We start from the raw sequence: 25,072 nt of genomic DNA on the forward strand, positions 1-25,072 counted from the left end.
TAATGGCCGACCTCAGGTCATGGAAAATCAAAGGCAACAAGCTCATTAATTTGTATATGATTAATATGTAATAAATTAATTAGCAAGTAATTAAGGTAATTATATTTAGGTATTATTGTCATGATTATTTTCGTGTATTCATCTCTTTCCTCCCCCGTTACCCCTCATGTAAGTCTCCCTACACCCCAGCCTCCCCACCAACCTCCCCAATAGCCATTGATTTTCCCTCCCCGCTCCTCCCCGCTCTAACCTGTTTAATCTCCCGTCCCTCTTACCTGCTGTCTCCCTCCCCACCTTACCTGACCTTACATTCCTCCCCACCTTACCTGACCTTACATCCCTCCCCACCTTACCTGACCTTACATCCCTCCCCACCTTACCTGACCTTACATCCCTCCCCACCTTACCTGACCTTACATTCCTCCCCACTAGTCTCCCCTCCTCCTCCCCGCCACTGGTCAATATATGCCATCCACTTGCCATGCTGTTCCTTGGTGTTGTGAGCCACTACAGGCAGTGGCTACAGCGGTACAGCACTTACAGCAATACAGTAGATGTGTGGCACCGTGGTAGAAATACAGTTACATTATCCAGGGACAACTGTAATTATAATACAGTCAGGCGATACAGAATTAGAGAGAGCGGTACATGCGTATATCTTATGTACGATACAACATCTGTGTGTAAGTGCGTGCGGGCAGAGTCCGGTAGCAAATGTATACACATAAACAACAACAAAAGTCTTGTTATCATTTATTGTTGACGTGTTTATACATCACAACACTACAAGTGACTACAGTAACACTACAACACACAAGTGTTGTCGCGTTTCTGTGTTATAGAATTTTACCTGCAGTGTTGCAGCAATACATTATAATGAAGTGGCTCTGAAGAACGTGTGTGGTTGTTTTGTGTTGTGTTGCCACAAAACCTTGCTAGTGTTGTTGTGCGGGAGAACACCAGGGCCAGCAGTGGGTTTGTGTTGCACGAGGCAATGATGGTGTCGTTAGGCTGGTGTTGTACACTGTGTGCGGCCTTTGTCCATCCTCCCACTGCCTGTTGTGAGGGAGGGAGGGATGAGGGAGAGGGTTGTGTTGGGGGCTTGTGTGAGGGAGGGAGGGATGAGGGAGAGGGTTGTGCTGGGGGCTTGTGTGAGGGAGGGAGGGATGAGGGAGAGGGTTGTGTTGGGGGCTTGTGTGAGGGAGAGAGGGAGGGAGAGGATTGTGTTAGGGGCTTGCTTGTGTGGGAGAGAGGGAGGGAGGGTTGTGATAAGACGACGTGATGAAGGAACTGGAAAACATTATTCCATAATTTCTGTGGACCGATTTTAAACGAATCTGTTTTGACATTATTAACATGAACAGTCTGGTCTTGTGTCAACCGGTCTGTTGTTTTCCATATTTCCAGGTTTGAAAGTTGGTTTATCTATTCTTATTAACAATTAGTTTCATGTTTATAGTTGGAGGATCCATGTGTTCCCCCGGTGATGAAGATGTGTCACAATGGTGTATGAAGCTGGCTGGCCAGGCCTGGGTCAACCTTTCCCTCATGCATAGAAAACGGGTTGTGTTCGTCTAATCTTTCAATGAATGGCTTGTTTGTTTGTTCGTCCTCTTGTTGATCTAATTGTTCCATTTGTGCGGCGGTACAGCAGTTGTGCAACAGGCTTCGTGAAGTGCTGCAGCTGTAAGGTACAGCATATGTAAGGTACAGCACATGTCAGGTACAGCACATGTACGGTACAGCACATGTAAGGTACAGTACATGTACGGTACAGCACATGTAACGTACAGTACATGTACCCTCAGTACCCCATCACATCCTCAACCCTCACCCTCACAAACTTGCATTCTCTATATAATTATAGAATAAATCTATGATATACGAATAACTATAGAATAAATCTCTGATTTAACTATAGAATAAATGTATGATATACGAACCACTTTAGAATCGATCTATAATGTACGAGGTAGTTCAATGTGGTGTAGGAAGCCACAACCAGGACCACTGTACTAAGCAATATGTTCGTGTAAGTTGTAAGAATATTTCTGTGTTGTGAATTGATCATGTAAGACTATGCTGTGTTACCTGGTCCTGTCTCTCAGATACATCTCAGGGGACGCTTGGCTCTGAGATATGTATGAGAGACATGAATCTGAGAAATGTACGTAAGATGTAAGTTTGAGAAATATATAAATGAAGATATTATACGATGAGAACACAACCAGACGACCTTGGAAGGTAAGTAATGTGAAAATATAATTATAATAAATCGTTAAGAATGTGATAATGAGAACTATGTTTCGTTATCTCAAGTGGTGCGATAGTGAGACACAGAGACAGTTATGAGACACAGAGAGTACACAGAGATTATCCTGAGACACAGAGAGTACACAGAGGCGATCCTGAGACACAAAGAGTACACAGAGACGATCTTGAGACACAAAGAGTACACAGAGACGATCTTGAGACACAGAGAGTACACAGAGACTATCCTGAGACACAGAGAGTACACAGTTATGATCCTGACACAGACACAGTACACAGAGACACCCTCAGGTTCTTGTGATGGTACACGATACACCCAGTGAAGCGGCTCGCCCCAGTACACCCCCCCCCCCCCACCCTACACACTCAGGGGGGCCCACACACACACACACACACACACACACACACACAGACAGTGTGATGCATCTCTCTCTCAGCAGTTAACACGAAGCTTGGGGGGGAGGAAGAGGGTTCAGATAAGCCCCAGCTTGACCTTCAGGGACCTTTACAACGGCAGCTTACTATGCACACAAACATGGCCACAGACACTTGCTTGTCCGTCAAGTGTGTTGGTCAAGTACGACCAGGCTAGACATGGGTCAAGTGCGGGGGGGGGGGGAGTCTGTGACGTCACCCGTGGGGGTCAAGAGGGACATAATTGATGACCATGGTCATCCAGACCTCATCAACGGCCCCCGCGCACCACACGATCCCACACAGGAAAATAAACTTTACCGCGTCTTTGGGCATTATCTTGACCCCGGAGCCTGGCCCACATCATGGGGCTATTATTAGCCGGTCCATATAAGCAGTGGCAACGCTGCTTGGTCCTTATATACGGATGGTGTAAGACGTGTAGTGTATGTCTCCCCCCCTGCTCTCTCTCTCTCTCTCTCTCTCTCTCTCTCTCTCTCTCTCTCTCTCTCTCTCTCTCTCTCTCTCTCTCTCTCTCTCTCTCGCCTGACGCATGAGCAAGTATACGTGTGTATGCACATGCGTATGTATGTATGTATGTATACATCCATGCATGTATGTATGTATGTATCTAATATGTATGTACATGCACGTGTGTATGTATACACGTATGTGTATGTATATCATGATGGCCGACCATACTTCATGTTAACGTGGCTCAGCCGCCACTGCTGCTGGTATGGTGGCTGACGACAGAGAAGGTGTCAGCTGGTGTCAGGCTGACGACAGAGAAGCTGTCAGCTGGTGGCAGGCTGACGACAGAGAAGCTGTCAGCTGTGGTCAGGCTGACGACAGAGAAGCTGTCAGCTGGTGTCAGGAGGTTGTCAGCCAACCTGTGCCACACATCTTGTTGGAAGGATCGACTGAGTCGTTCGTTTATCCGTAACAGAACGATTGTTTGCGGCTCGTTCACACGGGGGGGGGGGGGGGGGGGGGGCCGTCTCACTAACTAGAGAGGTTTGTGTCTACCTCACAACACGGGAGACTGGAAAGTCGCAGCTAATGCATTTTCAAACATCGTATCTATCTATCTATCTATCTGTCAGTCTAACGGAGGAGTGGCCAGGCGAGGTGTGAGTGACGAGTAGCCATCATGAGGTGTGAGTTACGGGTCCTCCAGAGGAGTGAGTTATGGGCCGTCAGGAGGCGTGAGTTCCCGCACCTCAGCCTGGTCCCTCATCTTGCACTCTGCCTGTAAAACAAGGACGAAAATTTCATCTACATGTAAATTGTTGACCAGTGAGGAAGTTTGTAACCCCGCGCAGGTGGTGGGCGGTGGGCGGCACTTGTGGGCGGGAATGAGGGTGTAAGTGTTGCAGGAGAGTGTAACGTATACTGCGTATAGAAGTAGACCGAGAGAGAGAGAGAGAGAGAGAGAGAGAGAGAGAGAGAGAGAGAGAGAGAGAGAGAGCACTCGGTTGTATCTCTAATATTCTCTCACTATCATATCTTTATTGCCAGGACGAGGTAAGGTTCCACGCCCCAGTTAAGTCTAAATTCGTGTCATGTGTACGATTATATTCATGTATTCCAACAATAAACATACATAAATGCATACATACATAAGCACTTACATATGCATTCTTGCATAAATACATACATATACATGTATGCATACATACATAAATACATACATACATGCTTAAAAACGTAAGGAAGTGTACATACACACTGCACGGTAGGTACTTAAGGTGTACATCTGCCAGTGTGATGTAGGATGTGTACATGGTCCAGTACACGGTCCAGAGTACATATGATGTGTGCATGGTCCAGTATATGATCCAGAGTACATATGATATATACATGGACTAGTACATGGTCCAGCGTATGTATGAGTGTACATGGTTCGGTACATGGTCCGTACAAAGGTCACACGACCCTCAGATAGCCTGGTGATCCATGCAACACACACGCCCACTTCCTCGTCCAATCATCTGTATTAGAAGACGAAGCTAAGCAATTAGCTCAATAAAGTCCCAATTAGCCAATCACCAGCCCTGGTCTATGTCCCCAGTCAACTAATTAGCAGCCCTGGCCTGCTAATGACGGCTGAAGACTTTAGAGACTTTATGAAAGACGAGAAAATAGGGTAATTATGCACGACGCACGTAAACAATGCGGTGGCCGTGGGGTAATTAGAGTGTGTGTACAGCATCATGACGTAAGATGACGGAGAAGGTTTACGATCAGAGACGCTGACTCCCACGTCAGGATTTCTCACAACAACAACAACAACAAAAAAAACGAAATAATTTGATACATGTGGATGATGCAGGAAAAATATCGAAATCAGATGACCTAGCGGGTCACTGTCCACATAATGTTGTAACCTTAACTAGTAATGATAACCTTAATTAGTACTAACAACCTTAACTAGTAACAATGCTCCAGTAACTAATAATACCCTTAACTAGTAACAGTAATCGTTCCTGGTAATAATAAATTAATAAATCTTTTATCAAACAAAATATTGCCATTCACAGTTTATTATAAAATATTCAAGAAAATGTGACTTTGGACACAGAATATCGTAAGCTATAAAGCTTGTGCTGACGTTATCCCAGTACAACATGGTGTTCCTCCTTAGCTTTCCACTTGTCGTCTCAACGTTGAGCCAGAGTGAGCGGTGGGTGTGGCTGGGAGAGGCCTTCTGTTTCCGTGTTACGTCTCTGCTGGAAGGAAGATGATAACTTCTGGATATTATCATTCCCTTCCACCAGATAACCTCCTCATGGACCATCTGCTCTCCTTTTATCTCTCCTTCCCATCATTGCCAGTCACAGAGACCACTGGAATGGCTGATAAAACATCCAGACAGCCAATTACAGACCTTCAGCGGAGAAACAGCCAGCCAATCAGGAACCTGATGAAGTAAACAAGGTATACCCATTCAACCAATCAGTGTTTCCCGCTTGTTTCTTGTGGAAACCTCCCCTCTCCTAAATAAGCCAATCACCATCCTTGTCTTATTCCAGCAGGGACTCTAGCCAATCACCGGCATTATCCTATTTCCACAGCGACCCGCCGGCCAGCCAGGACCACCTGAGCTGGAGCAACTTCAGCAGACGATCTGAGGAAGAAGGTAAGACGACGCTTGGCTTATATTGACACGGCAGACGCTCAACAGTACACGTTGCCGGGGGAGTGGGAGGGCGTGGCGTGACCAGGGCTGTGTGCTGGGGGGGGGGGGGGGGTTGTTACGTGACGTCAGTAACAAGTGTAACGGTCAGGGTCGGTCGTGTGTGGGGGGGTCGGCCCCACATCAAAGGTATCAGCCGAGCGTAATGTGAGGGCTGGAGTGGAGTCCTTCGATCGCTTTGTTTTGCTTAGATTTTACGTAACCCTTTCCTTAACTCTCTCTCTCTCTCTCTCTCTCTCTCTCTCTCTCTCTCTCTCTCTCTCTCTCTCTCTCTCTCTCACATCAACGGGCCGACCACTGCCCAGTACGGGTCACATACGTCGTCTCTCATAAGGCACTGATCCTGTCTCTCATCATGTTTACCCACATGTTATATATATATATATATATATATATATATATATATATATATATATATTAGTTTCTAATGTTAGCCAACAGATTAGGTTGGCCAGCCTGGGTGACCTTCTCAGCCAACTTCCTCCACAAAACTCTGGCCAAAGTTTTCCGAACTCATTTTCTAGTCTTTTAACAAGCGACCTCCATCAATACAGCCTCCATCAATATGACCTCAATCAATATGGCCTCCATAAATACGGCCTCCATCAATATGGCTTCCCATCTCCTGCCGATAGAGCGAAACCTGTTCTATTTTGCCTCTCAGAATGGTTTGTGCCCTGGTGTGTCCTGGCGTGTGTGGTGGTGGTGGTGTGTCCTGGAGTGTGTGGTGGTGGTGTGTCCTGGACAACCCTGGAGCAGCTGAGAGTGAGCTGCTCTGAGCACACAGCCCTCACAAGTGCGTCTGGGATCAAGAGATGAGAGTCCTCTCCTGGGACTCAGGGTTCGGTATTCCTTAAGCAAGAACTCTCAGCTCACAAGACCTGACGTCTGGAGACGTCCTCCCAGGGACGAGCTCCCTCACCCTCAGAATACAGGCGTCCCTGGCATTCCAGAGCAGGAGAGCCATGGCTTCCAACACCCCATTCCTAGGGTTCCGTCGGTAGGAAGGAGGAGGGGGTCGTCAAGGAGTGGAGGATATGGACGTAGGACGTTTCTATGTAGAGATAGTGTCCTAGTGTTCTTCATGTCACAAAATGTATGTGGTTGATAATGTTATCTGGAGGAGAGATAAGAGACGTCACGGTATGTGTACTATCTCATGTTCGAAGAATGCTTTGGCCGCTCACGTCTCCAGGATTCAGTCATTTGGGGCACATGAAAGTTTTTCCATCCTTAACTCAGTGTTGAAGCCCCACTCACAGAATTATGGAGGTAGTTAACCGGGGTCCGGTATGCATTATGTTCGGAAAAGTTCTGTCCCTCTGAAACTGGAAAAGTTCTGTAAATCCTCCATTCCATTTACCCAGAGGGTGGAGACTAAGCTTTAAGCTTAGTCAAACATGTTTAGACTTTGTTGTAACTCTCTATGTGATCAGTGCCTCGTAGTGGACGTGGGGAGAGAGAGAGAGAGAGAGAGAGAGAGAGAGAGAGAGAGAGAGAGAGAGAGAGAGAGACATTACTAGACTCACCAGCTGGTTGCAAAAGTTCGAATTTACGTTAAACCCCTCTTGTTTACACCTACGTTAAACCCCTCTTGTTTACACCTACGTTAAACCCCTCTTGTTTACACCTACGTTAAACCCCTCTTGTTTACACCTACGTTAAACCCCTCTTGTTTACACCTACGTTAAGGGCCTCGCAACACAAGAAGTCAATACTTTGCAATTCGCTAATGGATGCTCGTGATGTTTTCCAGGACTGGAACCTTTGGTCACTCTGGATCCAGAATCAGAGCTCTGGGACTCCAGGACCGGGACTCGGGATACTGGGACCCGCAACACTACGGCTTCTCATCCCAATCCAATTTCCTCTCTAGCTCTTCCTGGGATACTGTCTCTCTCTATCACTGGGATATAAGGTGGGACGCCTGCACTGTGTGTTCTCCCGTCAGGTTGTGCATGAAGTGCTCCCGCCCAGGGCCATGGCTCCGGGGGTCACATTCCTCCCCTTAACCAGGGGGAAGAAATGCCCCTCACACGGCATTGTAGAGCTAGCTCTAACTTGCTCTCATGTGCCTCAGACGGCATTGTAGAGCTAGCTCTAACTTGCTCTCATGTGCACAGAGGAATTTATGATATAGAGACAGTTTCATTTATATAGGAGATCATCCGGGTGATGATAAGCGGAGGCACACAAGATGATTCACATAATGGAAACATAAAAATGGAGTGGACGAGGTATAACATGCAAGTTCGCCATTCCCGAAACGTTTGCCCATAACTCTCGGAACGTTTGTTTTGCACATAGGCGCTGACAGCTGTGCCAACGTTGGCAGCTGGTTGATGATGGACGTGTTCCAGCTGTGCCAAAGTTGGCAGCTGGTTGCTGTTGGAACTAAAGATTGGTGGAGGGAGTGGGGACTGGTGGAGGGAGTGGGGACTGGCAGTAAACATTAAGTCTTATGGTCGTTAGCGTTTGTTGACCTAATGACCCAGGCGAGGAGGTCAGTAGCATTTAATAACGATTAATGTCGATAACCTCTCGTTAATTCCGTTAAACTATTCTTTCAGGCGTTAAACCCAGCCGTTGCATGTTGTCGTTAAATGCGAACTCTCTTTATATTTTGACGCAGTCTGTACGGTGTAACATGACGCAACGATTACGCTATAACGAGGCAGTAGTTACGATATGATATGTCTTAGTACTCACGTTTTCTCTGTGAATGTGTTGAAATGTTTGAGGACAATATATGGTGTAAGTTGATCGATTTAGAAAGAACAGGATGAGAGAGATGTGTGGTAATAAGAAGAGTGTGGGTGAGATAGCAGAAGAGGGTGTGTGGAAATGGTTTGGACATATGGAGAGGATGAGTGAGGATAGGTTGACAAAGAGGTTATATGTGTCAGAAGTGGAGGGAACTAATATTGACCACAGGAGCCCCCCAGTGGAGACCTGGTCTCTTCCCTCCCCCCACCCCACTCTGCCCCCCCCCCCCTCAGTTCTTGATGATAAAGACCTGACCAGGTCTCATCCCCGACCCGGAACAGCACAAAAGAGCGAGTCTTAGACCAACAGAGTCCAAGACTGATTGATCTCCAGTCGTCAGGGTCTGGGATGAAGAGAGAGACACACACACATTTCTCTTCCTTCCTCACCAGTGAAATATTTTTGAAACATCCTGACTTGCCTCCCTCCCATTGCTGCACTCCTTATCACAGTTTTATCACTTCTCATCAAAGTGCCTGACATATTGGCATGGCATGACGGAGCAGAGAAAATTAAACTGGACCATTCTGGGAAGACCTCTGTTGTCTCCTTCACCAGTCATTATTCAGGGTATTGACGGGGCAACCAATATATATATATATATATATATATATATATATATATATATATATATATATTTTTTTTTTTTTCATACTATTCGCCATTTCCCGCGATAGCGAGGTAGCGTTAAGAACAGAGGACTGGGCCTTTGAGGGAATACCCTCACCTGGCCCCCTTCTCTGTTCCTTCTTTTGGGAAAAAAAAAAAAAATCAGTGAACAGAGGACTGCTCTGCTTAACACTACAAGATAAAGATCTAAATTTCTATCCGTTGGCAATATGAGGCGCTGGGAAGGGCCAAGCCTTAACGTTAATTATCCTTGTAATCATAGGGTAATTAGGGTGTGTGTGTGTGTGTGTGTTGTGTGTGTGTGTTGTGTGTGTGTGTAGAATACAAGTAATCAAATAAATAAAGTCAGGTTGTGTGGGCAGTGTGTGGCTGAGAATTTTAAGACTTTCCTGCAGGAGTAATCTTGTAAGTAATCTTGTTCCATCTCGTCCACCTCTGCCTTTTAATACATTTTCTCATTAAACTAATCAACTTCCAGGGGAGGGGTACGGGGGGGGGGGCGCCCTGCCTGAGGAGGAGGAGAGGGGGGGGGGGATGGGGGGGGGGCGTTGCCATGGTCAAAATCACGCCATGAATAGCAGAGTTGGAGCCCCGTCCCCCATTTTCACTGGACGACAGACACTGGTGGCTGCCTGCCCTCCCTCCCCTGAATGAATTGTTGATATAAAACCCTATTCCCCTGAGGCCTGATATTACACACTAGGGGCTAGAGGGTGCTATCCTCGCACACGGGATAGAGGACTCTATTCTCATCAAATAGCGAGGGATATTATCCCCTGGGGACACCCTCGCGCGTCGGGAGCCAGTGGAATAATCACGTGCATGGCATGGAGATTTTTTTCTGACTAGGCTCTACTTCCTGGGCATCAGAATGACATCTGCGTCTGGACGGATTCTTCCCACATTTTCCTGGACGAGGGAACGAGGCCATAACTCGTGCGGGGCCCAGCGTTATCTTCAGGGGTGGTTTTATCCCGATTATCTGGTTATCTTTAGTGGTTTTAGTTATCATACGTGTGCGAGAGCATCTGGTTATCTTCAGTGGTTAGTTATCATACGTGTACGAGATTATCTGGTTATCTTTAGTGGTTTTAGTTATCATACGTGTACGAGATTATCTGGTTATCTTTAGTGGTTTTAGTTATCATACGTGTATACGAGAGCATCTGGTTATCTTCAGTGGTTAGTTATCATACGTGTACGAGAGCATCTGGTTATCTTCAGTGGTTAGTTATCATACGTGTACGAGATTATCTGGTTATCTTTAGTGGTTAGTTATCATACGTGTACGAGATTATCCCAACTCGATGTCTTACGAGGGAGTGTTATCTCACTTGCTCACCTGACTTGACGAGTCGCTATCTTACTCGGACATGGTTATCTTCGGCTGAAGGGTTATCTTACTGCGGTAGACATATGGCAACCGCATCCAGGACAACAGCACATCGCTGGACCAAAATAAACTTTCTCCATAAGAAAGCTTAGCCCAGCGTTCAGCCAGGAAGTTTGAGCCCGTGGCACTACTTGCCAGTGTGGGAATTTCGCCCTCAAGGTCGAGCATGGTGGGCCCCGGGTGAAGGTAATGGCATGCGACATTTGGCACGGCAAAACAGTTCTTATGTCGGACTTGAGTGCCGAGTGGAAATTATTGAAATCCATCCTGAATATTCCATTGAGTTAGAATACATGATGGAATATGAAAGTTGATATCCCTAATGGTACATATAGAGACGTCTTACCTGGCAAAATATATTGAGTTTTCATGACCTAAAATTGTAAGAATTTATATCTATCTATCAATCATATATATATATATATATATATATATGTGTGTGTGTGTGTGTGTGTGTGTGTGTGTGTGTGTGTGTGTGTTTGTTCCTGACTATCTCAGAGGAGGGTTAAATCTACATATCTGTAATAACAGACACAAACAAACATTGTCTGACAACAATACACACACGGGTAAACAGACAGAAGTATTCGTATATGATATACGACAGCAAACAACCCTTTATACGGAAGACATTTACGAAATATATATAACAATTACACCAGTGATGAAAGAGTTTAAAATGCCTTGTTATATACTGTTAGCCTGTAGTTGTGATTGATCTAAAGGTATTAACGATATAGTCAGGTTATAGAAAAAGCGAGACAGAATGATGTGAACCATAATATTGTATATCATCAAGATAGCAAGTCTGGCTGGACGCCTCCCATCTTCTCTGGCCAAATTAACCTGACATGACCATCTGGGCAACGCTGAGACCTCGTGCACGACCGTGCGACCCTTGATCACGACGGTACGACCCTTGGTCATGACCGTGCGACCCTTGATCACGACGGTACGACCTCGAGCACGACGGTACGACCCTCGAGCACGACGGTACGACCCTTGGTTAGGATGTTCTGACGTTTGACTTGACTCTGATTAAAAGAAAGGTCGTAACATGAAAACTTTTTTCACGAATGCAAATAACTGTGAAGGAAACCGTGATTTAAGTGAAAGCAGATGATGAATGCAGTAGTCTGAAAGCTAATTGATGGCAAACAAAGGCACTCTCTCTTATCAGTTTTCAAGTTAGTGTGACAGGTTTGAAATAGCTCTAATTAAAGTATCTCATTAGAGAGAGATAAAAGAGAAGGTTGGAAAATATATCTGAAGACACAGCTTGAAAGACAAGATGAAGACGTGGATCTGCAGCTCATCTGGTGGATGGTTAGCTGGCTGGGTGGATGGTTGGATGGTTAGAGAGGTTGGTTGGATGGGTGGGTAGTTGGATGGTTAGAGAGGTTGGATGGTTAGAGAGGTTGGATGGATGGTGGACAGAGTTGATTATGTATTGATGTAGGAGGGGAAGGGAGGGGGGAGGATACTGTGTCCGTCAGCGGATGGCAATGTTGCAGATCCATATATGCAACACAGGAATGTCAATACAGCACAGATGTGTCATACAGACACACACGTTAAGGGTTGAGTGACACATACAGACACACGTTACAGACATGATCCAGACACGAAGCAGACAGGGCGAGTAAGTGCACGACTGACATGGTTCCTGTGGTGTGACTGACGAGTGGTAGTGTGGCGTGGCTGACGAGTGGTAGTGTGGCGTGTATGTGTGTGGTGTGGCTGACGAGTGGTAGTGTGGCGTGTGTGAGGGAGTGTGGCTGACGAGTGGTAGTGTGGCGTGTGTGATGGCGTGGCTGACGAGTGGTAGTGTGGCGTGTGTGAGGGAGTGTGGCTGACGAGTGGTAGTGTGGCGTGTGTGAGGGAGTGTGCCTGGTTCCCTTCAGAAGCAGAGACCTTCGTGTACACCTCCTGGGAAATGTGTTCCAGCCGGCAACACCGTGCACCACGTGCGCCCCCTCCCTCCCGCCCGTCGTGTTCCTCCCAAGTCATGAGTTACGGCGGGAACGTAACATGAGGTCCCTCCCACACATGAGTTACAGGTCGTCTCCACACCACACACGCCGGTCAATATAACCACACCGCTGGCCTCACCACAGGTAGGTGCCCTGCGCCACACGGCCGCCCCTCGCCACGTCCTCCACACCCGAGGCTGACCCGCGCTGGTTAAAGATTCCTTCGCTATGGAAGGTCTTCGCTGAAGAAGGTCTTCGCTGTAGAGCGATCCGTGTGACTTACGTTGATATAGAGAGACTCACGTATTTTCGGTCTGGCTGACGTGGTAACCTGGTAATTTTGAGGAGAGTTTTGGAGCCATCACGGATCGTCTGAGGTGCGTTTGAGTTGTTGAGGGCACAGTAGCCGCTACATGTGAAGTGAGGGCAACTGGGAGATGACTCACAATCGCTGTCTTACTTATATCTGAGGTGTTGAGCACGACGGTACAACCCTTGAGCACGACGGTACGACCATTGAGCACGACGGTACGACCCTTGGGCACGACGGTACGACCCTTGGGCACGACGGTACGACCATTGAGCACGACGGTACGACCATTGAGCACGACGGTACGACCCTTGGGCACGACGGTACGACCACTGGGGCATGATGGTCTGGCCTTTGACCTTACTATTAAGAATCATGTCATTATACCCAAGTATCGTACCGTCATGCCCAAGGGTCGTACCGTCATGCCCAAGGGTCGTACCGTCATGCCCAAGGGTCGTACCATCATGCCCAAGGGTCCCACCTACGTACTCAAGGGTCGTACCGTCGTGCTCAAGGGTCGTACCCTCGTGCTCAAGCTTCGTACCGTCGTGCTCAAGGATCGTACCGTCGTGCCCAAGGGTTTAGATTTAATCACTTCTTACACATAAACGTATAACATATGAAAGATCAGCCAATATGAGCCTTACGCTACGTCATCATCCAGTATAACACTCTCTTACAAAACATAAAACCACCAAAAATGCCCCCTATTGACCCAGCAGCCAATGAAATTTCAGCAATAATGGGGAATAACCAATCAAAACCTACGTTGAACTTACCAGTCAGGGTGGAGAGTGATGCTCGCGAGCCAGCGCAAAGCTAAGCTGGTGCCAGATTAGCCAGTCAGGGACCCAGTCATAAAACTGTGTTTACCATCCAGCAGTCAGTAGGAAATGACTGGGCGGTGATTGGTCAATAATATCTAGGGATTGGTGGATTTGCAGATCGAATCAGATCAACAGATTTCATCTGAGCGAGATTAATTCTCTGATGGATAACATATGAGGATTACCTAGAATAACCAATATAGTGTTCAATCCAACATCCCTGTTAGTATACGGGAACGCACGAACAGAAGCCTATTGGACAATTAGAAGCAATCATAACGCAGCCAGACACTATCAGAACCGCAAAATGAACTAATATGAACACGTATGTAAACACTGACGGCTTGTGAAGTGAACAGGCATGAATACTGACAACATATGACATGAACAGATATGAACATCGACAACCAATGACAACAAAAATAAAACGCGAACAATCCAAGCCAATCAGACTTCAGGATTGAGCCGAACTAACTCATCAGAACCAGTTGACAGATACAGGTATGATCTCAGCCACTTGCAACAAACATGAACACAGATGAAGAACATGAACACGTCCAACTTAACATGAACACAGATGAAGAACATGATCACTTCCAACTTAACATGAACACAGATGAAGAACATGAACATGTCCTACTTAACATGAACACAGATGAAGAACATGAACACGTCCAGGTTAACATGAACACAGATGAAGAACATGAACACGTCCAACATGAACACAGATGAAGAACATGAACAACTTACTGCTCTCTAGTCCCCCTCGAAGTTTGGGTTTGGCCGCCACACAGCAGGAGCTGGTCTGGAGGATGAGGAGCCACACGATGGGACCCATCATGTGAGTGTGACACACAACTCTTACTGGACGAACACTTGACCCCAACCAACTGACCTGACAGCCATTTATCTGTGTCTCTCTGTATGTAAAGGTCACGGCAGTGAACAGTGTTCAGCGGTGGGGTGAACAGAGTCCCTACCCTCACTTGGTCGCCCTCAGCTCTGATCGAACCCCAGGCTTAGCTGTAGCTTTGTCTGGGCTCACTTAAGGCTTATCTGAAGCTTTCACTGAGCTCAGGGCTTAGCTGTAGCCTTGACCAAACTCACTTGACTGATCGAAAATGAACTCACTGCAGGTCACTGTTGGTTGAGCTGTTCAGTTTATCACTGTTGTTTCTTTCACCGTTTTCCCACGTATGTCACTGTTGCGTCTTGTTCCCTTGTCCTCTGTTCTCATACGTTCACACAAACAAGCCGTTTCCGTTGTCTAACTACCGCTGGTTTGCGGTCATTAGGAACTAACGAGGTAATTGTCTGACTGCCACTTAGCCAACCATTTTCCAAGGAGTTAGGTCTCACGGGTCTGGCGTTCCTGTCTCATGACATGACAGCTGACAGTGACGTGCGCCTCATGATTGTCATTTCAGTGTCACATGAGACGTGTCCAGCGGCTTTCATGTCGTGGTAAACTGATTCATGAGTAATGTACATAACAGTTTACCTCCCATGTACATAACAGTTTACCTCCCATGTACATAACAGTTTACCTCCCATGTACATGACATGATTAATACTGAACACAACGCGTGGCTCAGTGGTCAACGCGGTGACATGTCACGGGGTTCGAAAATCTTGTTCTGTTCTTGTTCAACACACTAGATTGCCTGTACAGAAGGTGTTCAACACGCGCAGCAGTGGTCCCAGCCTACTGCTCTCAACAGATGTAATTTGGTTTTTCATTGATGTTCCTTGTTAGAGAGAGATAGATAGATAGATAGATAGATAGATAGATAGAGAGAGAGAGAGAGAGAGAGAGAGAGAGAGAGAGAGAGAGAGAGAGAGAGAGAGAGAGAGAGAGAGAGTTATTCAGATTAGCAGAAGGTGAGACGTGGGAGGTAAGTGTTCATCTTTGATCCTCTGTCACTCGTCAAGGCAATCTTTCCCGCTGTTTGTGGGACACATATGTATACTGGTGGACACGTTTATGTATACTGGTGGAGACGGTTATGTATACTAGTGGAGACGGTTATGTATACTGGTGGACACGTTTATGTATACTGGTGGAGACGTTTATGTATACTAGTGAAGACGTTTATGTATACTGGAGTTTGATGATGTGTACGGTTGGTGGGTCTGGCTCCCGCGTCCTTCTTGTGCCCGTCGTTGAACCAGTCACTGTCTATCGTGAAGTAGACACCAAGTCCCTGAGGGAGACAGTTCACGTCCCTCACTCGTCCAGGATCTCACCGTCACTAGGTCAATATCTCGTGCAAATCTGAGAGACTTTGAGCTCAAGTGTGTCTCAGGCAGAGCCACTGGGCGCTTCTAGTCAAACACTTGGCCAAACCTGATGAATTATCTTTACTTTGTACTGACTTCAACCGCCATGATTAACCTCATTACTGTCTGGCGCGAGGTAGAGAGATGATGTGAGTCTCTCGCGAGACGTTTGACTCGGGGAGATGTCTCGAGGGTAGCGCGGGGGAGACGGAGCTGGGAGGTGGGAAGAGCTGGGTGGCGCGTCCTAGCCCGACCGAGGTTGAGAGGTAACTGAACTGGTGGGGAAGTCTTGCTTCCCCTCTACCACCTCCACCACCTCCACCACCACCACCACCTCCACCTCTCGACTGTGGTGGTACTGGTGGAGGAGGCATTCCACTTCCTGCTGTAACCTGGCCTGTAGGACGTCGCACGGCTGTAAGAGCGTCGGTTCGTTGATCTGTCTGAGGCAATTATCATACGGGGGTGGAACCTCCTGTGTGTGTGTGTGTGTGTGTGTGTGTGTGGAGGGGAGTTGTTTGGGGGTGTCGCAACGCGCTGCCCAGGCTCATGCCTCCAAACCTGGCAGCTGGAAATTTAATCCTAGGAAAGGGTAATGCGCTTAGGGTATTAACGTTAAAAAAAAAAAACCCTGCTATATTAGCACGGCGGAAAAACAGAGAAAGAGGGTGTCATGCAGAGTGAGTTAGCGATCATATAGCGTGAAGTATATAATATATGATGACGTAATACACTGTATTCCACGACGAAAAATATGTAAATATAAAATGGTCATTTTGTCCCTTTTTTACGTAGGCGAAGCAGTGTGTGGGGTTGGTGGCAGACAACACTGGGGTACATCTGACGTACACAGTGAGTTGTTCACGTCTGTAGGAACACCGTTTTCCTTCCTCGTCCCTGTTCTTCCTGGAACTTCCAGCAGCCCCCGGGGATGTGGGGGGGGGGGGGGGGAGCCCCTCCTCTCCCAGCTGGAAAGAGAAACAAAATGTAAATTTTCCTAATAAACGTCAGGGTGTTGAGAGGCGGGCCACGGCACCTGTAGCGCTACCCTCCAACCACACACACACACACACACACACACACACACATATATATATATATATATATATATATATATATATATATATATATATATATACATGTATATGTATGTATGTATGTACGTATGATGAGGGAGCAGAATGGATGGGATCGTGAGGGGTCACAGGAGGTGAATCAGTTGCATTTTGCAGATGACGCGGTTATGGTGGCAGACTCCAGAAAGAAAGGCGGATCCAGCAAACTGATCACTTGCTCCATTAAGGGCGAGATCAAGGTTAGTCAGTCATGCTCTGACCGTCCCTCAGTGTCGGCAGCAACCTGAGAGCCAGGTGGTTGGTGATGTATACAAGACACGTGGAGGTCGTGTGAACACAGTGTATGTATTGCTGGTCCCCCGCTGCTCACGCGGGCCAGACCGGCTCTTGTTGTGGTTGTGGTAATGGTGGAGGGGTTGTACTGTGACCTGAGGCGCCCCTCAAGGACTTGCTGAGGGACGCCAATGTACTCTCAAGCTGGAGCACTCAAGCTGGAGCACTCAAGCTGGGCTGCTCAAGCTGGACTGCTCAAGCTGGGCTGCTCAAGCTGGACTGCTCAAGCTGGGCTGCTCAAGCTGGGCTGCTCAAGCTGGGCTTTTCAAGCTGGGCTGTCCAAGCTGAATTGATTAAGCCGATGGTCATGAGTGCATGGTGAGGGTGTGGTCATGAGTGCATGGTGAGGTGTGGTCATGAGTGCATGGTGAGGGTGTGGTCATGAGTGCATGGTGAGGGTGTGGTCATGAGTGCATGGTGAGGGTGTGGTCATGAGTGCATGGTGAGGGTGTGGTCATGAGTGCATGGTGAGGTGTGGTCATGAGTGCATGGTGAGGGTGTGGTCATGAGTGCATGGTGAGGTGTGGTCATGAGTGCATGGTGAGGGTGTGGTCATGAGTGCATGGTGAGGTGTGGTCATGAGTGCATGGTGAGGGTGTGGTCATGAGTGCATGGTGAGGGTGTGGTCATGAGTGCATGGTGAGGTGTGGTCATGAGTGCATGGTGAGGGTGTGGTCATGAGTGCATGGTGAGGGTGTGGTCATGAGTGCATGGTGAGGTGTGGTCATGAGTGCATGGTGAGGGTGTGGTCATGAGTGCATGGTGAGGGTGTGGGCGGGGTGCATGGTGAGGGTGTGGTCATGAGTGCATGGTGAGGGTGTGGTCATGAGTGCATGGTGAGGGTGTGGTCATGAGTGCATGGTGAGGGTGTGGTCATGAGTGCATGGTGAGGGTGTGGTCATGAGTGCATGGTGAGGGTGTGGTCATGAGTGCATGGGAGGGTGTGGGGCGGGGTGCATGGTGAGGGTGTGGTCATGAGTGCATGGTGAGGGTGTGGTCATGAGTGCATGGTGAGGGTGTGGTCATGAGTGCATGGTGAGGGTGTGGTCGATGAGTGCATGGTGAGGGTGTGGTCATGAGTGCATGGTGAGGGTGTGGGTCATGAGTGCATGGTGAGGTGTGTTGTCCATGAGTGCATGGTGAGGGTGTGGTCATGAGTGCATGGTGAGGGTGTGGTCATGAGTGCATGGTGAGGGTGTGGTCATGAGTGCATGGTGAGGGTGTGGTCATGAGTGCATGGTGAGGGTGTGGTCATGAGTGCATGGTGAGGGTGTGGTCATGAGTGCATGGTGAGGGTGTGGTCATGAGTGCATGGTGAGGGTGTGGTCATGAGTGCATGGTGAGGGTGTGGTCATGAGTGCATGGTGAGGGTGTGGTCATGAGTGCATGGTGAGGGTGTGGTCATGAGTGCATGGTGAGGGTGTGGTCATGAGTGCATGGTGAGGGTGTGGTCATGAGTGCATGGTGAGGGTGTGGTCATGAGTGCATGGTGAGGGTGTGGTCATGAGTGCATGGTGAGGGTGTGGTCATGAGTGCATGGTGAGGTGTGGTCATGAGTGCATGGTGAGGGTGTGGTCATGAGTGCATGGTGAGGTGTGGTCATGAGTGCATGGTGAGGGTGTGGTCATGAGTGCATGGTGAGGTGTGGTCATGAGTGCATGGTGAGGGTGTGGTCATGAGTGCATGGTGAGGGTGTGGTCATGAGTGCATGGTGAGGGTGTGGGCGGGGTGCATGGTGAGGGTGTGGTCATGAGTGCATGGTGAGGGTGTGGTCATGAGTGCATGGTGAGGGTGTGGGCGGGGTGCATGGTGAGGGTGTGGTCATGAGTGCATGGTGAGGGTGTGGTCATGAGTGCATGGTGAGGGTGTGGGCGTGGTGCATGGTGAGGGTGTGGTCATGAGTGCATGGTGAGGGTGTGGGCGGGGTGCATGGTGAGGGTGTGGTCATGAGTGCATGGTGAGGGTGTGGTCATGAGTGCATGGTGAGGGTGTGGGCGGGGTGCATGGTGAGGGTGTGGTCATGAGTGCATGGTGAGGGTGTGGTCATGAGTGCATGGTGAGGGTGTGGGCGGGGTGCATGGTGAGGGTGTGGTCATGAGTGCATGGTGAGGGTGTGGTCATGAGTGCATGGTGAGGTGTGGTCATGAGTGCATGGTGAGGGTGTGGTCATGAGTGCATGGTGAGGGTGTGGTCATGAGTGCATGGTGAGGGTGTGGGCGGGGTGCATGGTGAGGGTGTGGTCATGAGTGCATGGTGAGGGTGTGGTCATGGGTGGGGCAGTAGTGTGGCCAGCTGGAGCAAGACACAAGGTACAGCGAAGGCGGAGCCGCACACCATGTTTTATTCTCTGTGTGAGACACTAAACTCTATCAAGGTTGATGGAAGCCGGGGCCCCACCTCCCCTGCTCTCCCCAGACGTGGCTGTTGGCTTCCAGGTGCTGGGGAGCCCAGCTAATGCTCCTCCTCCTCCTCCTCCTCCCCGATCTCCCCGCTCCTCTGTACTCACGTCCGAATTACCAGTCCTCTCCATCTTTAACTGGCTTGGTTTTAAATCTCTCTCTCTCTCTCTCTCTCTCTCTCTCTCTCTCTCTCTCTCTCTCTCTCTCTCTCTCTCTCTCTCTCTCTCTCTCTCTCTCTCTCTCTCTCTCTGTTCCAGTGTGAAAATCGTCAACCATTTTGACTCTTTGGGTTTTCTTCTTGCTAGTACGACCCCAGTTGTTCTTGATCCCTAATGTCGTCCATTCGTCCCATAAGAAGACTCTGTTGAACAATAGTTTCTCCATAAGAATAATCCCGGGCAAAACATGTTTACATAACAATAGTCATATAGAACAGTTTGTTCTATAACAAGAGTCATATAGAACAATACTGTTCTATAACAAGAGTCATATAGAACAGTTTGTTCTATAACAAGAGTCATATAGAACAGTTTGTTCTATAACAAGAGTCATATAGAACAGTTTGTTCTATAACAAGAGTCATATAGAACAGTTTGTTCTATAACAAGAGTCATATAGAACAGTTTGTTCTATAACAAGAGTCATATAGAACAGTTTGTTCTATAACAAGAGTAATATAGAACAGTTTGTTCTATAACAAGAGTCATATAGAACAGTTTGTTCTGTAGCAGGGGTCTTCTGGAACAATGTGTTCTTCTATAACAATGTCCGTGTAGGATGTCCATGACTGAATGTTCTTCACTTAACAATACATATTTTCATACTACATTCTCCCAATTCTTTTCGTTGACTGTTCTCATTTCTGTGAATATAATTAACTGCTGTTATCATTATGGTAATTATTGCTACGACTTATGGTTACTTTGGTCAATTATACACCTGCTCCTGTCATTACTGCTGAATATATATATATATATACATATATATATATATATATATATATATATATATATATATATATATATATATATATATATATATATATTGTCATCATTCATAAATACCGTGTTATTACGATAACTACAAGTATTACGACTGCTGCTAATAATGATATGAATAAATGTTAATGATCATCATTGCAATTATCATCATTATTATTATTATTATTACTATTATTATTATAATTATTACTATTACTGTTATTATTATTATTACTATTATTATTATAATTATTATTATTATTATTATTATTATTATTATTATTATTATTATTATTATCATTATTGTTATCAGTGTTATTAAAGACCCTGACAGGTCACTGGTGTGTGTACATAAGGACCCTGTCACTGGTGTGTGTACATAAGGACCCTGTCACTGGTGTGTGTACATAAGGACCCTGACAGGTCACTGGTGTGTGTACATAAAGAGCAGTGAGCCAGTTTCACAGTTAAGTTGCTTCGGAGAAACAATTGGTTGATGCTCTGGGATTGGTCTGCCCTTCGTCCAATCACATCGTTAACGTTGACCAATCCATCACTCACAGTCCAATCCTGTGTCTCTCGTAGCATTCTCTTGCCTCCAGCAAAAACGTATTTCTTTATATAAAAATAGATTTAAGTCTTTAGGTTACAGTAAGCTTTCGTCCAACGGCGAATATGATTGTGAACACTGGATGAAAAATTGTGATTATTTCCTATGTTTTAAGAGTGCGTCTTTATGTTCATGTGAATTAAGCTTTGTTGAGTTTTAGTGTAAACTTTATTTATGTGTTGTAGGTATATGTCAGGGGTCATGTTACAGTAAAGACTCTCCATCAAGAATTCTTAAGGGTCCTTTGTATCGTATGTACAGTGAGCTAAACTACACAGTAGTTCTGTATTGTGAGGAGAGAGAGAGAGAGAGAGAGAGAGAGAGAGAGAGAGAGAGAGAGAGAGAGAGAGAGAGGAACTTACAATGAGGTTTTTGCCAGACGGCAGCATCCTGGGCCAAAGCAGTGAAAACCATCCACTGAAGTGCTGCCGTGTTCACTCCGTCATCCCAGCAGTTGTCTTTTCATTGCCCCCCCCCCCACCCCTCTCCCCACACGACAGTGGACAACACGTAACGTGCGCGACCCGGTCATCGGAATTCTACAGTGTCTGCAGGGAACCTTGTCTGCCTCCCCCATACGTCACACTTACATTTAACTACTTTATCATCTCTCTTATGACCTTGATTACCATCTAGAGACGTTTGGGTGTGGCAATGGCAAGGTCCCTGAAGTGTTGCAGGTCCATGTCTTGGGTCCAGAGGGTCTTGATCTCCTGAATGAGGCGAGGCACTGTGAGGTGTGGCAAAAAACAGTCGCCCGACCCTGCTTCCTGAGCGACCAATGGGCCTAGTATCTCACGTGGACCTACATATCCTCGCTTGCAGCAGAGAATTCGAGTTCTCTACCTTAGAAAGGTAAGAGCCAACCATCATGAAGCACAGAAGCGAAATTCCCAAAATAAAGTGGCAGCCTGGAAGAGTAAAGAAAGAACATCCACTCCTCAAGATAGCCTGAGGCACACTGAGGTGGGTTGCTAGTGTTCACACCGTTAGAAACATTCGTCTCAACAAGCAGATGTACGACCATTTCACCCAGAGAGCGGCGCCATACGCTTGTACCCACAGTAAAGCTGAGCCGTGTATCGTAGGGGGAAGGGGCGGGGGGGGGGGGGGGGGGGGGGGGGGGGACAGATGTATCTTGCATACACTGTAGAATGTCCTCCTACTGTGAACGCTACGATCGCTCTCGCCATTCTAGGTCCGGAGGCAATTATGATTTGAAGAGTTATTTAAGTACCATTATTTTCATCATATATTTTTAGAAATAGAGAACAAATAACGTATTTCATTGTATTCACAAAAATAAACAATAATTGGGAACTGTGCGAGCTCAGTACGCTAAAAATTTCTGATGGTGAAATTTTATTGTACTTGATAATGAACAACAAATTCAGGAGTCACCCTGGCATATACACACTGCAGATAAACACAGTTTGATCTCTAACTCTGCCGAGTTTAATTTGGATACACACAAAGATGGATTTTTAGGATAAACGAAATAACGAGAGAGAGAGAGAGAGAGAGAGAGAGAGAGAGAGAGAGAGAGAGAGAGAGAGAGAGAGAGAGAGAGAGAGAGAATTGTATACATCGCAGGAATGCACGTAATCATACATTTTCAGAATTGTATAACTCATACAATGTAAACATGTGTTGAGAGTGGTCACTCCACATGACCAGCTCAGGGTTGGATCACTCCTCCTCGCTCACTCAAATGACCCCAGATTGATGATGACCCGGTCGTGGAGGTAGTTCAGCTCGGCTGTGCTCGCGGCTTCAGTGAGATCCCCCCGTGTGTTGGCAGACCAGGTCATCAACGTCCAGCGAAGTTGGTCATCCACTCATAAAATGGTCATCACTTACAGGCGACTCCGTCTTGACTCAGGACACGCGACACATGCAGTATCAACACAGTCGACTTCAGCTGAAGGTGTTGTGCTGAAGTTATGTTAATTAATTGTTAAAAGTGAGTGAAGGAAAATGTTTCTTGTTTGATATTTTAACCGATGGGATGGTGGCGTGTTCGAGAGGGAGGGGGCAGGTCGCTGGTCTGGTCTGTTTCGTCTCGTTACTTGGGTTAATGGCATCCGAAACACACTCAAAAGTTTCGTCATTAACAAATTGGCGTCTGGGGAGGTCAGGTGCGTGGTGAGGCGTGTGGTGAATTGTTTGGTGAAGTGTGTGTGGTGAGGTGCGTGTGTGGTGAGGGGAGTGTGTAGTGAGGTGTGAGGGCTCGCCAGACACAGTACACAAGGTATAATGTCTGTCTGTCATGTGGTCGTGTCTGGCCAGTGCCCTGCAACACAATGGTATAATCTTTAAACACAACGGTACAACCCTTTGGTTATAATGGTTATAGAATCGTACCATTGTACTCAAGACTCACACCATTGTACTCAAGGATCATACAGATGTACTCAGGAGTCGTACCGTTGTCCTCAGGGGTCGTACCGTTGTACTCAGGGGTCGTATCGTTGTATTCAGGGATCGCACCGTTGTACTCAAGGGTCGTACCGTTGTCCTCAAGGGTCGCACCGTTGTACTCAGGGGTCCTACCGTTGTACTCAGGGGTCGTACCGTTGTACTCAAGGGTCGTACCGTTGTACTCAGGAGTTTCACTGCTGTGCTCGAAGACGGTCTTCAGCAACACAGTAATTGCTTCACAAAGCGCGGGACGCGAGGGAAGGCATCTCATCCAGCCATGTATACGTCATTCTCCGTCATAACAGAGATTCAGCCATACTGTTAGTGTGTTGTATGGCTCACAGGTCTGTGTACCGAGCCATAAATGTCAGTGATAAATGGAATATACTAGGAGGCTCGTGAGCCTGGATCGCCCTGTTCGAAGCAGTGTTTCAGGCGAGGTTCAATACTGTGTCTGAAGCAATGGTTAGGACGAGGTTTGATTGCCGGGAATATAATGGAAGACTTGTTCAGCTTTGAAAAAAGATTTGTGTATTTGTCTTCAAGGATTGAGTGACTTTGGATTTAATGAGAAGACAGAGGAAGTAGCGACATGATGTTTGTCAACAAATAACGCAACTTGGGACATTAATCATTACTTGTGTCGTGTGTTGGTTGGTGGGGAGACCAGAATGTTTAATAAGATCAGAATGATTGGTAGTCAAGGAGCCAGTAAGAGGCTGGTGTGGGAAGTGACCTTACAAGGTTAGGTTGCATCTCATTACGGCCAACACAGCCTTGTGGATGTACGTACTGCAGGTAAGTAGATAGGTAGGTAGGTACATAGGTAGGTAGGTACCTAGGTAGGTAGATACATAGATAGGTAGGTAGGTGGGTAGATACATAGGTAGGTAGGTAAGTAGGTAGATACATAGGTAGGTAGGTAGGTAGGTAGATAGGTAGATACATAGGTAAGTAGATGGGTAGATAAAAATGTACTCTCTCTCTCTCTCTCTCTCTCTCTCTCTCTCTCTCTTTGTCCTTCACTCAGGGAACACAGCTAAGTCATCGAGCTCTGTTTGCACACACACACACACACACACACACACACACACACACACACACATACATATATATATATATATATATATATATATATATATATATATATATATATATATATCATATAATATTATATAAAGAGGACG

General features: G+C 46.9%; 1 protein-coding gene across 1 annotated transcript in view; it reads right to left on the bottom strand.

The window, feature by feature from the left end:
* LOC139766190 (neural cell adhesion molecule 2-like) overlaps positions 1-16,350 on the bottom strand; it is a 67,821-nt gene extending 51,471 nt beyond the window's left edge. The window contains exon 1 of the mRNA XM_071694462.1: positions 14,537-16,350. Within this exon, the coding sequence (XP_071550563.1) occupies positions 14,537-14,627 (91 nt within the window). The 5' untranslated portion in view covers positions 14,628-16,350. The remainder of the gene's footprint in view (positions 1-14,536) is intronic.
* Between the last annotated feature and the right edge of the window lie 8,722 nt (positions 16,351-25,072).

The sequence above is a fragment of the Panulirus ornatus genome, chromosome 57 (genome assembly GCF_036320965.1).
Source record: "Panulirus ornatus isolate Po-2019 chromosome 57, ASM3632096v1, whole genome shotgun sequence".
Classification (NCBI taxonomy): Eukaryota; Metazoa; Arthropoda; class Malacostraca; order Decapoda; family Palinuridae; genus Panulirus; species Panulirus ornatus.